The 15,522-nt window shown below is 29.0% G+C and overlaps 1 protein-coding gene and 1 long non-coding RNA gene across 3 annotated transcripts; both read left to right on the top strand.

The window, feature by feature from the left end:
• The first annotated feature begins 6 nt into the window (after window positions 1–6).
• On the top strand, window positions 7–1,541 carry LOC101497361 (uncharacterized). Its single transcript, XR_012162161.1, has 2 exons — window positions 7–1,168; window positions 1,259–1,541. It is a non-coding gene; the product is annotated as an uncharacterized lncRNA (long non-coding RNA).
• Window positions 1,542–12,900: 11,359 nt separating this feature from the next.
• LOC101496720 (F-box/kelch-repeat protein At3g23880-like) lies at window positions 12,901–15,245 on the top strand. Of its 2 annotated transcripts, none has more exons than XM_027332550.2 (2): window positions 12,901–14,141; window positions 14,919–15,245. In XM_027332550.2, the coding sequence occupies exon 1, from the start codon at window positions 12,976–12,978 to the stop codon at window positions 14,137–14,139; it is 1,164 nt and encodes a 387-aa protein (XP_027188351.1). In that variant the 5' UTR covers window positions 12,901–12,975; the 3' UTR covers window positions 14,140–14,141; window positions 14,919–15,245. The 2 variants fall into 2 exon arrangements, with proteins under 2 accessions (XP_027188351.1, XP_004491717.1); XM_004491660.4 differs by having other exon boundaries at window positions 12,901–14,161.
• The last annotated feature ends 277 nt before the right edge of the window (window positions 15,246–15,522 follow it).

Here is a 15,522-nt window from a genome sequence, read left to right as displayed (position 1 = left end):
ATGAGATTGGTGGAATTTTCAGAAGGGGATTGGGTCTATTTGAAATTACAACCTTACAAAATCAAATCCTTAGCCTCAAGACCCTATGCTAAACTGGCTGCAAGGTTCTATGGTCCTTGTCAGGTGCTATCTAAAGTCGGTCCAGTAGCCTAAAAACTCCTACTACCTTCTCATTCTAAAATTCACCCAGTTTTCCATGTCTCTCTTTTGAAAAAAGCCTTACAGCCCCATCAGAAGCCCCAACCTCTCCCTCCTATGTTGAATGAAGAGTATGAACTCCAAGTAATAAACTGGCGTGAAGATCAACAAGGATTAGTGGAAGTTTTGGTCCTTTGGAAGAATCTACCTACTTATGAAAGTACTTGGGAGAGTGCAGCTAAATTGCAGGAACTATTTCCAACTTTTCCCCTTGAGGACAAGGTCATTCTTTTAGGGGGGGTATTGATACGAATAAAAATAGGTTTTGGAATGTATATGTGAGAAGGAATAAAAAGAATGTTAGTTAGTTAGTTTTCTTTTGAGCTTAGCTGTCATTCTGTTAGAAATTGGAGCCAAAACAGATTACTATAAATAGCAATCTGTTAGGAGCAGTTAGAGGGGGGTGAGGGAAGAAGTAGAATTGGTTGGACTGATTCATAGGGAATCAGGAATTTTCTTCTCTAAGCTTGTAACATGTTCTTCATTGCGAAATAATACATTCAATTCAGAAACACCTTGATTCTTAATAGCATTCTTCTATTCTATCCCTAATTCCCCTTCTCTGAGTTACCAATTGTAACAAAGACACATTGGTTATGCTTGACGGATGAATACAGTAGTAATAGTATATGTATTTTTGCTTAATATCTTTTACCTTGTGCTCTACCTTGTCAGACAAGCCTAATTGTAATAGGTGGTATGAATATGATATGATTACTGTGATAGAACCACTCAATGAACTGAACATCATTTTACTAGATTCAGTTACTTTCATCATGTTAAATTTCTCTCAAATTCAAATATTACAATATCAACCAAAAATATCTTTTGTCCTTGCTCTGAGAAGACACATGTATTGTATGCCCTTAACAGAAGAACCAAAATCTATGAGAAGGGGCTAAGAAAAGTCTGCTTTCTCCTTTTTAAGACCCAACATATTTTTCCCAATGTTCATTGCCTAAGCATTCAAGTAAGGTGTTTGGTAATATTTATTCTTATTCAGATTCAATTCTTTATGTGCATTCCTCACGAGTTTAAACATTTAGCTCTTTTGTGGCAGAGATCTTGGCCTGGCTGAAGAATCCACAACTATTGGAAGAGTTTAAACATTTAGTTACAAATACCACCACTATGTGCCGATATTTTGAAGTTGTTTTGCGATTTAAACATATTATCTTCGAGGAATCAGGTCAACAAAGAATTAGAGGCTATTATTTTGATTACATAAAGATCAAATCCAACATCATTAAGTGCAAGGAGATTGAGAGCGACATGGCAACCTATGGAAGTTGAGTTGTTCAAGATGAGGTTGATCAAAACTTTTGGATACATCATTTTCGTTGGTTAGTTCAGTTCGACCTTAATATTTCACTTCATATGGATACATCATAAGGCAATAGTTAGACGTCGGTGTTCTTGCATTATAAATTTGCTGTTCTGATCCATACATTCATCTATTCTTTTTTATAGAAACAAAAAGAAAATCCCATTCAGCAATGAAATTGTAAAAGGAGTGCATTTCAAATTATAAGATGTGCAATTTGAAGGATATACTTTGGTGAGGAATTAAACTTAAATCAGTTTAGACAACATCAAGCATTTCAAAATTTAAAATCTACATGACAATTCTTTTTGCAAAATAGCTATTCTACAAATCATAAGTTCCTAATTACTAACTAGTATCTACCATTAACCAGCACAAAGGTGAACGTGAGACATTAACTAATGCAGATCTTTTCGTTATTATCAATCATAGAAGTAGCCTTTTCCTTTGGCTACCATTTATTTTGTATACCTTCTGAATAATTGAACATACAAACCCAGACATAGATATAAGTTGAATAAGTTCATCTCCAAAGAGCTGGCAGCTACAAAAACACCGTAACAAAATACTATCAAATAGAGAAAGTTAGTGAAAAAAAAAAACACAATGTCATTCATGCAAAGAATGCACTATGTCCACCATTTTGTGTTTCTTCTCGGACTATATATCTTTCTCATCCAATTAATATTTTTTTCAATTTTTTTCTTATTAATTTGCAAAACTCTATATGAACCAAATTGGAATATACGCGTCTTTCAAAAAAAAATATAAAATGAAAATATTTGGAATAAACATTGTCGCAAAATACATTGAATCCTATGATGATATATTGTATATTATCGTTTTTAACAAAGATATTACTTATTTTATTTATTTTTTAAAAAAAGTGCTGTATTTTTCTTTTGTTATGTCAAAAGTACTTTATTTTATACATTGTTAAACTATTATTATTAGAGTTTAGTTTGTATATATATGATAAAAAGTTTTACACAGTCGAAAAATCACGACTAATTATGTGAGTAATTTTATAAGTAGTTATGACAAAAATTAAATATTATCAATGATTTAAGAGAAGTGATTGACGGTGTTAAAAACTTTTTACCCAGTATGTATAAATTAAATTTTTATTTATTTATTTATTTATTTATTTATTTATTATTATTATTATTATTATTATTATTATTATTATTATTATTATTATTATTATTAGGTTTAAATATGTCTTTGGTATTTGTTATTTTTTAGGTTATTATTAAGTTTTTTTGTTTGATTTACATCCATGCAATTATAGATTCCTTTTAAAATTGTTCATCATTCCAAATTCGGTTAAAAAAATTATAACATTGTTAAGTTTATTTATTTATTTATTTATTTATATTTTTAATAAAAACTAAAAAAAAATTAGAAATTAAAAATAAAAAAATAAAAAATAAAAAAAAATTAAAAGTTAAAAATTAAAAATTAAAAATTAAAAATTAAAAATTAAAAATTAAAAATTAAAAATTAAAAATTAAAAATTAAAAATTAAAAATTAAAAATTAAAAATTAAAAATTAAAAATTAAAAATTAAAAATTAAAAATTAAAAATTAAAAATTAAAAATTAAAAATTAAAAATTAAAAATTAAAAATTAAAAATTAAAAATTAAAAATTAAAAATTAAAAATTAAAAGTATGATGATTATTGTTTGAAAGGGACTAAAATTGAGAACTCTAATTTCTATTGTCTCCCTCTAGTATTCAAACAAAAAGTTGTTTGTACGATTATATTATTTTAGTCCCAACAAAACAGACATTGCTACAAAATCACTTCTCAATTTCATGAATTATATGTCAAAAGTTTCAAACTTTCTTTCTTACCTACATCTCATATCCAACATGCAACCACAAAACGCATAACTTATAACGCAACTCTCGACCATTGGATTGGTTCTAAAACGACCAAAGATTGCGATCTGGATACAAGAAGAATGGAGCTAGCAAGTGGGAAAAAAAATGAGAAGAGGGTGCGAGCTCGCGTCTTTGTGAATTAGAGAACAACACAGACACATTCGTAGTGACGTTTGACTTTCTCCCGTGAAGGTGAAAAGAGGAAGAGAAAAGAGATGAAAATCTGATGAGGGAGACAGTAGAATATGAAGAGGGGTTCTCAATTTTGGCCCTTATTTCAAAAAAACAATCAAAATTTTTAATTTTTTATGAAAAAAGCTTAATGGTATTAGAACTTTTTTTAAGAGAAGTTGGACGGAGGGGATATTTTAAAATAAATTTGTATTTGCAGAGATGTAAATCAAATAAAAAAATTTATGATAATTAAAATAAAAAAATATTATAATTGTAAGAAAAAAAATATATTTAAACTTTATGATTATTATTTTGAGTATAGTATTATTAAATTATTATTATTTTTTAATTTTAAAAGAGATGGTCAATTCTACCGTAATTAAATAACACAACAATGAGGTCCTAGATTCGAATTGAGAATAAAACGTGAGGATTTGGATTTAAGGACGATATTGTTAAATTATTATTAAGTAGGAATATATTATGCACACATAGTGCTAAGAATGAATATATTATTCACGCACAGTGCACATAAGGTTATTTAGGTTCGTTGATTTATTGAGAAAAATGGTTAGTTGATCTTTTGATACAAAAGTTTTGTTAACTTTTTTTGCAGTTAAAAAGTTTTGTTGATTTTTATTATTCCATTTTATTATTTTTGTCAACATTTGATTTTTTTATATTCGGCATAATTAATTACATCTTGAGATTTTGTTCCAGTGATTTTTTTTCAATATTTGTCTTTTATCTTTTCTACCATTAGATTAATATAAAAGGTTAGAATTTTATGTTGAGAGAAATGCAGAGAAAAACGCGATGAGAGGATCTAATTTGTTTTTGAGAGGACATATAAGATGAGGTAAGAAGTTGAGTGATAAATATGTCATATATTTTCCATCCAAAACATATTCTAACAATTACTATCATCATTAAAATAACATTTGCTTTTTCAAAAATAAAAATAGAAACTGAGTGTTTTTGTGAAGGATTTTTCTTTTTCCAAAGATAAAAGCTTGTGTGATCAAATTAGATAAGTTTGGTTAACAAGCTTTTCACATGAATTTATAGCTTTTTTGAGATGTTAATAACATTTGAATTTATAATTTATAGATTTTTTGACTTTCTTTCATTTATAACTTTATTATTTTAATTTTATTATTTTTATTATATAACTACTCCACTCACGGTTCACTCATGTTATTTGTTGTTATGATCTTTTATCAAATAAAGTAATTTGATTAACATTATTGTTATATTTTTTCAATAAGATTTTTTGCCCTTTTACCGGGCACAGTCCAATTAATTATTTGTAATTGAACATTTTTTTGAGAGTTTGAAATTGTATTTTTTTACTCAATTTTTGAATTGTATTTGTTACAAGATTTATTCATTATTTTTTTCCCTTCAAATTCATAAACAAAAAAGAGAGAGAGCAAACATGAGAGAGGACAAGAAAGGAAGGGATTTTGCTCGGAAATTCAGATATTTTTAAAATATTTTCAGTACATTCAAAATAAAATATATTAAATATTAAATAGTTATGTTATTGTTTATCATTTTATATTTATAACAACTAAATTTATCGAACATTTTAATTTTAATAGACTAATTTTTCGACTATCAATTAAATTTTCATATAACAACTAACTTATAAATTATTTTTACCAAACAAAGCATTAATAAAACTCAAGCTTCTCATTTCATTGCAATATTTAAAATTGAAAACAAAAACAATAACTGAAATATTTCTTATAAAATTACGTCTGTAAACTATAAGGCATATCATAGTTAATTTTTTATTTTTACTTACGGGGATATCATAGTTATCATAAAGATAAAAGAAAAAATATTAAAATAAATCGTAAATAACGAAATAGAAAGTCAATTAAATAAGATAAAGTAAAATAATTCAAAATCTACTACTAAAAATTATTATCTTCTGCTGATACAATTTAAAGAAAAATCTAATTTTATAGAAAATAGTTAGTCTTGAGATGCTATAGTATAATGGAAAATCGATGGAGCTAGTGAGCAATAAGTGTTAGATGTTATACAACATATGACAATGGTTGCTACTTATAAATCTATAGGAAATTCAGATAAGAAAACAACTGTTGTGGGTCATACTATCAGGGCCTACCATAACCCCATGCAACCAAAACATTGGCACATGACTTCCTAATCCCAATTTTCTTAAAAGTATATCTAAACTTTGAAAAATTATATTTATATCCTTAATTTTGTATACTAATTACTCTAAAATTTTATATTTACACTTTATGTCTAAAATAAATATCCATTTTCAAAACATATCAGATGCCGCGACCAAAGTCTAAATGTTAGAATCTTGATGTTAAGGTATTTTTTATGTTCAAGTTTTGTGATTTACTGATTTAAGAACTCAATTTGTTTGAAATGGTTGATTTATTGATTTTAGGAACTCATTATCTATTTGGATTTAATCTGATGTTAGAGTTTTAAATTTTAGGAACTCATTATTGGTTTGTGATTTACAATGGTACTAATAGATTATTTGTTGGTAAACGTTGCATAATTGATCATTAGCTAACACAATTTTGAGAAGTTCTAGATTTTTTTACTATGCCTCATAATATTAGAAAATATGATTATGAATATGAGTAACATAAGAAAAAGAAAAAGCTTAAGATTTAACTCAATACCAAGCAGGAGCTCTTGGTCATTTTTTATTTATAAAAGAACCATTAATTTTCGTTGAAAATCAATATGTTGATAATGTCGATGTTGAAATTCTTGATGACGTTGATAATGATTATGATGATGTTGAAAATGTTGAGAATGTTCATTGTGATGATTTTAATTTGAATAATTCATTTGATAATGAAGATGATGTAGAGCAAACAAACCTATTTGAACATTTGTTTGATGTATTTGTCTAAGAAATTGAGATGTTTTTGATTCTAAAATGAGGGATTCTTTAGAAAGACTTAATGAATTAGCATTATAGCAATTGAGAATGATCTTTTGGAGACAATAAAATATGAAGACTTGATTGGTGAACTTGCTTCCAAAATTATTAGAAGAATGACTCTTTTTAAATAGCAAGAAGGTTAGTATTAGCTTGATGGTGTTATTTACAATTTACTTATTTTGATAAATTTAAATAAAATAGTTTAACTTTTTTGTATTTTATTCCTTAAAAATATAATATTTGGAAATAACTTATAATTTTTAAAATTTTATGTTTTATTAGAAGCCCAATTTTTTAGATAAAAAATATGACCTTCAAAAACATTAAGACGAACCTTCTATACTCTAATCTCATTTTTGTGGATTTTTCCTTAATCTTTTAAACAAAATGGCATATATAATCCTAAGATTATGAATAAAATCTTCAACAAAATTAATACATCCTAAAAATCTTTAGAATTTGATTTTATCTTTAATTTCATTTGAAATTTTTTCTGCGAATTCAATTGCTCTACTAATTGGGACAATAGTTTCTTCAATCCTAAATACTCGATTTTAGTTTAAAATAATTTCATTTTTCTTTTAGATAATAATAATCTATTTTCTTTAATAATTTCAAAATTTTTATTTAAATGCTCAAAATGTTGATAAATTGAAAGTATACTATTGTAAATTGAGAGTAATTATTAAATATTTTATTTATTATATTTTAAAATTCACTAGATGCATTTTTTTTAATCCTAACCGCATAACATTCCATTTATAATGTCTAAAAGGAACAATAAAAATAGTCAGTTTTATACTTATCTTTTTCAACTATTTTTATAATAACTAGATTTTAAATCAAATTTTGAAAATATAGCTTAATTAAGCAATCTACTAATTCAATCTTTTTTATTTGGTATTGGATACCAAATCCATTTTAAAGTTTTGTTTAAAGGTTTATAATTTATAACTAATCTTGAAGTTCCTTTTTCTAATTCAAATACACTTACCACGTAGAAAGCAAAACACTTATTCTATTAAAACATACAATAAATAGTTATTTTGCTCTAAAAGTTTCAATAAACTTTCAATTGAAGCTAGAATAAGTTTCTTAATATTTATTGTGATAAACTACAAACTAATTTCATACAGAACAATAATCATCTTTCTAAACAAAATATTTTGTAAATACTCCAAAACGTTTTCATTATAAATATAGAAAGTAAATAAAATGGAATATGGAATTCAAATCCAACCAAAATAGTAAGTTGGCTTTATGCTAAACCTTAAATGACTCGCATGAGCTCTCTAGTTTGCAGTGCATATTAGCGATGTTGGGACAAGGTAACTGTTGTTGTTGTAGTTTCAACTGCAGATCCAAAGAGATATCCCTAAAGTAGGCAAATGGCATTTGAAAATGTTACCTATAAACTCTCAACTACTACTATTAGAGATTCGATCTTATGTGTGTGTTCAACGATAACCTGAGTGTTTTTAATAATATGAGGTGCTTATTCTATAAATTTATTTTCACTCTCTCGTACAAGCATGACATTGGTTTCATCAACTTTGCTCTACAACTCTTGCAGGGATTCTGCAGTTTTGCTATCTCTTGTGCTTTGGATTCATCTAGATTGGTCTGCAAAATTCGATATAGTTCTTTAGGGATTTCAAAAAGTAAGAGAATGCTTTGACAAATTGACCTTTTATTCTTCCTTATTTCCCCCATTTGTTCAATTTTATTCTTCCTTATCCTTTACCTCTTTAAGTGCGTCAGTTTCTCTTGCAACCTAAAGCAAATGGAAATAGATATCAACTAAGAGTAGAGAGAAACACAAAAATCAGGAATAAAAAAAAATGAGGCTGCTTAAACATTAATTGATGAGTCATATAGAAGCAGCTTAATTTTTATATATCAGGTTCCTAAGTTTGGAACTTACCATTTTTAGGTTCCTAAGTTCTTTTCTTGCTACACGCCCTCTACATCAGCATTGTGTCAGAATTGAACCTTTCTTCAGCCTCTTATAATATGAGGAAGCCCTGTAGCATCGCCAGCGAACCTAAATTTTTTTAAGAGAGAATTTAAATATTGAATACATATGTCTTTAGTCCGTTTCCTAAAATTGAACTCTTTACGACACCAGGTTACATAGAGTAAATAAAATCAAGAGCATCCAAATCGACCTTAGATATAACACTAGGTTGAACCTTGTTAAGAACATTACAAAGAATGATCCCACTCCTCAAACTAAGTCTAAACTCTTCCTCAGAAGGCTCTGCTGGTAAATCTTTAGCTGCAACAAGTCCAACCATTTTTTTCAACCACCCTGCTGCTTCATATCTTATAAATGCTGCATTTTACACAATTTATTTTTCAGTCTCAAAATAAATGATACAAAATCCAAATATCTTTTTCATATAAAATTGAGAAACATCAACCTTCACCTACCATGGATCAACCTCCTCAAGTTACTGTTTCTCCACCATCTCTTCCTATTGCTCGCACTCCCACTCATTTGTTTGACTCGGCTGACTCCACTCTTCCTCAATCTCCACTACTCAACAAAATTCCCTCAACTCATGATGTCGTTCTTTCAGTTGGGGATGCCTTTGAAGAAGATCCTCTACCACGTACAGAGGATGGTGAAGACCTATACTTTGATATGAATATATCTTATGACCACCCATCTTCAAAGAGCCCTCCTGAGAACATGCATGCTGACATATCATCCAATCCAACTCAAGTAAGTTTGAACTATGCTCATCTTTCTCTAAAAAATGCACCATTTACTTCTGTCCCATTATTAGAAAAACAATCCCAACCTCTTCCAGAGGTTCCTTGGCATTTTAGCTCTTTTGATTCTTTTTTTGCTATAACATTTGATAACTCTTCAAAAGATAAGGCTGGAAGCTCGCACAAAAAAAGTGTGTGTGTAAAGGATGAACCCCAAGAATCAAAGTCCAGCAGGAAAACAAAACAACAAGCAATTGAAGCTACTAACAACCATTTAGAAGGATCAAAATAAATTGCTTGCCAATTTCTCTCACTTCCAAAACACCATTGCTCAGTTTGGCCTCATTCTTGAATGGGTCACCAAACATTTGGTTCTTTCTATTGCTGCTGATGATCGTCCTCCTGTGATACCGACCCAACCATCCTATGTTCTTGACTCTTCATCCTAATCATCATCTGACAATACATCTCTTCTGCATAACTCTACTATGTTTTACTACTTTTTGTGCTGATTTCATTAAGGGGGAGTCAAATTATGTGAAACTTTTTTGTCATATGTTTTGATGTTGTTAATGTTTTCTTATTATGTTTAAATTGTTGGAACATTTGTATTCTTCCTTACATATTACAAAAAATCATAATCTAAATAATTTTGTCATCATCAAAAAGGGGGATATTGTTGAGATAAAATCTCTCTCAAATGGTTTTAATGATAACCAAATTATTTAAAAGATTATGATTGTGGTTAATGACTAATATGTGCTTTTGAGTGATTTCATATAAGAAAACAGGTTATTAATCATTAAGATAAAAAGGAGAAAAATCTGATTCCAATCTGGAGGATTGGAATTCGTGAGGATGACCTCACAAGAGGATGAAACTTCAAAACTACATAATATTCATCCTCACTTAAACACATTTTTTTATTCATTAAGTGAAGGCAAAACAATATTAAAGAATAAATAAATAAAGCTTTTAAAATAAAAAAGTCATAAGGCAAAAGAATAGGTACGAGGACGGATTATACTAGGATGGGTTTATGGTCAACATCTTTGAAAGCAACCCAACATCATTGAAAGCAACCCAACATCATTGAAAGCGACCCAACATATCTTTCTCACATGCTGAAAATGACCCACCATAAACTACAGAAAGGCAGTAGCTAATAAGACAAATATTAGCTTTTACATGTCTTAAAGAAAGGAAAAAGAAAAGGACAACACATGTCCAAGTTCCTAGGAATTCTGAACCTCATGCAAGAGGATGGACTGCATTAGTCCAAGGACAGCTGGATGACAGTTTCGTAAATAAGACGAAAGACCTTGGACTTTTTGATTGAAGAGCCCAACGGTCATAAAAGCATTTGCCACTTGGAAAGGTAATCTCAAAGTCTCTATAAAAGGCAGTATGCTCTTCATCATTAATACACAACAACATTGCATAAAAAGATCAAATATCTTAAAGCTATCAAGAGAAATTTCCATCCTCTCTTTATACATTCTATAATCCTTCATTAGATCTTTGAAATATCATTTTAGAAAGTGTTTAAGAAGAGAGAAACAATTAAACTCATATCACTTTGTAATTTCTACGTGAGATTCACTTGGAAATAGTTGAAACTAGTTAGTAACTAGATTGTAAGCTTGGTGAGGCTATAAAATACACAAAGTGTAATCAACCTCTATGAGAGGTTAATTAGTTGATCTTTAGTAAAATCTCACAAGTGTGTGAGGACTGAACGTAGCCTTCCTTGGGTGAACCAGTATAAAAGTGTGTGCGTCATTCTCTATATTTTCTATCTCTTTTAATCAGCTCAAATTCAAAGGTTAAATTACCATCATCGGGTTCGCATCCTCTCAGAGAGGATAGCTTTTTAAAACACGTAAAAACCATTTTTAAACAGCAAAATCCCTATTCAAACCTCCCCATTTTAGTGATATTTTAGCTACATCATATTTGTGGCGGGTGAACGAGACTCGTTCTTAGAGTCATTACTTTGGTTGACGTTGAGAGAGTGCTTTAGTTTTTCTGAGAGAAATTATAAGAAATTAAGAATCCCTAAAAAATGAACATACATAATTGGTGATGGATGCAATTGAAGAAACTGAAATTAAAAACCTATAAAATGTTGAACAAACTGAAATCTAGAAAATGATGAAGAAATCGGAACCATAATCAGTAAAAGTTCAATAAATTAAACTAGAATCAGAATCGAAAAAATGATGAAGAAATCAAGAAAAATTTCAGAGATTGAAATGGGCAAATTTGAGAGGAAATTGGGAAAGAAAACTTCAGAGATCGAAATAGAAAAGAAATCATATACGTAGGGTGAATTGATGTTTGGGTGAACTTGAATATTTGTTTTTAAATTAAGATGAATCGATATTAAACGAGAATAAGTGACATTTCCTCTGTAATTAAAAGTAACTATAGTCATAAATAAAGATATGTCACAAAAAATTAAGTGTTACATTAAATTTATTTCAAGCTAGAATGAGTCACAAAGAGATCCATAATAAAATAGAGAGTGATTATCAGACTCAAACCAATTTTTGTATTAAGTTTAGGGTCTATATTAATTTAAATATTAAAATGTGACAACAAGATGAATATGATTGCAAGAATAAATTTAGTTTGTTGGTGTATATAAATGAAGAGTAAATCTCCTAAAGTGACCCTTAAAATGTCACTCTTTCTCTAAATTAGTCGTTAAAGTATATAAAATTAATTAAAGCATATTAGAACATCTTCAACGGTAGCAAAATAAGAGTTCGTCTGCTAGTGTGTAGTTACATAAAATTCAGTTTTTGACGAGTTTTTGAGTTGTGACAAACTGTCATCACGGTTCCTTCCCTCGAGAAGAAACACTAATTTTATAATTTAATAATAATAAAATTATAATCATTATGTATTTTTATTAATTTATTAATAAATAATAAATTTATAATCGTTAATGAACTATTTGAATGAACTCATGTTAAATTCACGAATAACAAATAAATAAATTATGTAAATAATTTGACACAATAGACCCTATTTGATGAACAAGTTACACAAAACCTCAAAATAAAGTTACTAAAATAAAAGCAAGGTTACCACAAAAGCTCCAAAATCAGTTACTAAAATAAAAGATGAGTCGGTTACTATTAGAATGGGTGGTAACAAATCATACAATAATTATGGGATAAGAAAAGATACTACTAATAAAGCCATCTTAAATGATAACAGCGTATCCATAATTAAAGGAAAAGAAAAAGATCATGTGAGGCATTATGATCACCACATACCAAGCTTAATGAGGTGGAAAGAAAAATCCAATAAGGGAGGTAAGCAAAAACATTAAACCGTGGGAACATGAGAAAGAGAAGGAGTTGTTTAATCCAATCATGAAAAACTATATCTTCTTTTTTACAAGATACTATAATAATTTTAATATGCTATAAATTAATATGATTAAATTTGAGAAAAATTTATGATTTAAACATAGATCTTAAAGTTTAATTATAATAATTTATTTGTATTTATTTAAAAAGATCGTAAACCTAATTTTTTTTTACCAGCACTTAAAAAAGATTTTTTTCCCTTTTCATAAAAAAAAAAAAAAAAGTTAGTAATATATATATATATATATTCTTCTTATGAAAAGCTTTTGAAGCTACACTCTTGTTCCAATTTCGTCAATAAGGGTTGGACTCTCTACTTCAATTTCAACAACAACCGTACATGATGAACTCTCCAACGTCGCCGGTAGTCCTCTTTGATGACCTCATCGTCGAAATCCTATCCTTTGTTCCTGTTAAAACTCTAATGCAACTCAAGTGTGTTTGCAAATCATGGAACACCATCGTCTCCAATCCTTCCTTCGCCAAATTGCACCTTCAGCGATCTCCACGGAACACTCACCTCATGATATATACTATCGATTGCAGTGCTGTACTCTTCCCTCTAAGTAGTTTACCAGAGAATCTGTTAACCGCTATTCCCAAATATCCTCGTTACCCATTCTTGGATATGTGTTGCTCTGATTTGGTTGGTTCTTGCAATGGATTGATATGTTTGGTTGGTTATTCTCGTCCTTATGAATGGCTCCGTTTCTGGAACCCAGCCACCAATTCATTATCTGATATATTAGGATATTCGTATGGTTATCGCAACCGGTTAACATTTGGTTATGATTCTTCAACTGATACATATAAGGTGGTTTCGTTATCCGGCAAAATTGTGAATGTTTTTAGTTTGGGTGATAATGTTTGGAAAAATATTCAAAATTTTCCTGTGGTTTCTTTTGAACAGTGTCATCCTTGTGTAAACGCAGGTGTTCATGTGAGTGGTACTATCAACTGGTTGACTATTCCAAATATGACTGAATATGAACAGAAGGATATTACTATTGACCAATTTGTGATTGTCTCTCTTGATCTCAGTACAGAGACATATCGAAAGTTGCTTCCACCTCAGGGTTTTGTTGAAGTGCCACCTGTTGAGCCTGCTGTTACTGTGTTGATGGACTGTCTTTGTTTTTCTCATCGTTTCAATGGAACTCATTTTGTTTTATGGAAGATGATGGAATTTGGAGTTCAAGAGTCTTGGACTCAATTTCTTAAAATTAGTTACCAAAATCTTCACATTAAAAGTCTTCGAAATTATTATGACATTAATGATTGGCTGAAACATGATTCTGAACTGTTCCTGTTTCCATTGTGTGTTTCTGAGAGTAACCACACACTAATATTGGCATGCAAACAACCAACAGGTTTTGGAGAGATAATAGAGCATGCAATTGTCTACAATTGGAGAGATAATAGAGTGGAGCAAAAAATATTTGGGGATAAATTTATGTGGTTTTGTGCTAAGGATTATGGTGAAAGTCTGATTTCGACTTCTTGAAAGTAAGTTCCTCTTAGATGGTGTAAGTACTCTTTTACTATGGCTTAGGTTATTATATTAATGAATGATTACCCATCAGCCATTGTTAAATGTTTAATAATCTCTTGATTGATTGAGTTTGTTCTGTTTTTAGATTATTATTGTACAAAAATATAGTTTGAAATAGTACTCTTCAAACTTATATTAATTTTGTAACCAAAAAAACTTATATTAATTTCATATACTTCAAATCGTTGTTATAGATAATGTGTGTGTATTGTATAAACAATCAAACTGGCTGAACATATAATTGTGAACAAACATCCTTTGTTACTAGTTAGTGAATGGTGCTTTGGAGTGAGTAATAAATAACTGATTTCTAATTGAATGAATTAAGCGATCCTGTATTGCCATGTTTTAAAACTATGTTACCTATGTAGATATTAAGCATACAAATGCCTTTACAAATTTTTGATATTTTTCTTGGTTTAGTTTTGTTTAGACCATAGTTCAAGTAAGTCCACACTAATTTTGGAGGCAATTAGGATGATTTTATTTTTCAACTGATAATGATATTGCAGTAGAATCTAATTTTTCATAACACAATCACTGTGTCACTTGAAGTACTGGCTTGTACGCATTAAGGTTGAAGCTATTTCTTTATTGTTTTTCATAATGTTGCTACATTTTTTTAGAACTATGCATTTTTTCCCTTTGTGTTTCTGTTCTTTTTATTTATTTTTATTTTTATTTTTTATGCTTCTCTCTTTAATGTAATATGGGTCATGTTTTAATGACAGGACCACAACCCCAATTTCAAGCACATCATGCATTATAGATGGTCGATGGCAGGATGATAAGAAGAAAGGAAAAAATAGGTTTATTAGACATTTATGATCTTCTTGATGCCTCTTTTGGATTTCTTTAAAATAGTTTGTAGAAATTTATCCCAAAATATCTTTGTTTTTTTAACAACTGTACTCTTATTTGTGTAAGGGCCCATGAAAGTTTCTAATTCTTTAAGTGATTCAAGTACGCATTTTACCTGACAAGGGTATAATAGGAATATTTTTGTAGTTGCATAAGATATACTTAATAATATATCAATTATATATGGTTGGATGATCCTTCTTTGACATTGTTTCATTAGTTTATAAGCATCTACAGTTAACTTCAGCAAAATCTGAAATGTTTGGCCTGCTTTTCAGTTAAAAAACATTTGAATACTTGATAAGCATCAAATTTGGGAAAGGAGCCTTTATCACTTTTATTATCTGTTGTAACAGGAAGAGAATGTCTTAACTATTATGTTCAAATTATAATGGTTTTCACCCACTTTTGTTTAAACTCATCTATCCTGCTATGAATTCATTAATTTGAATAAGTCATCTTCGATCAAAGGCA

The sequence above is a fragment of the Cicer arietinum genome, chromosome 3, assembly GCF_000331145.2.
Source record: "Cicer arietinum cultivar CDC Frontier isolate Library 1 chromosome 3, Cicar.CDCFrontier_v2.0, whole genome shotgun sequence".
Classification (NCBI taxonomy): Eukaryota; Viridiplantae; Streptophyta; class Magnoliopsida; order Fabales; family Fabaceae; genus Cicer; species Cicer arietinum.
This window is presented reverse-complemented; position numbering and strand designations above follow the sequence as displayed.

Coding starts and splice junctions, on each gene's coding strand:
- LOC101496720 (XM_027332550.2), top strand. CDS start 12,976: ATGATGAACTCTCCAACGTCGCCGGTAGTCCTCTTTGATGACCTCATC.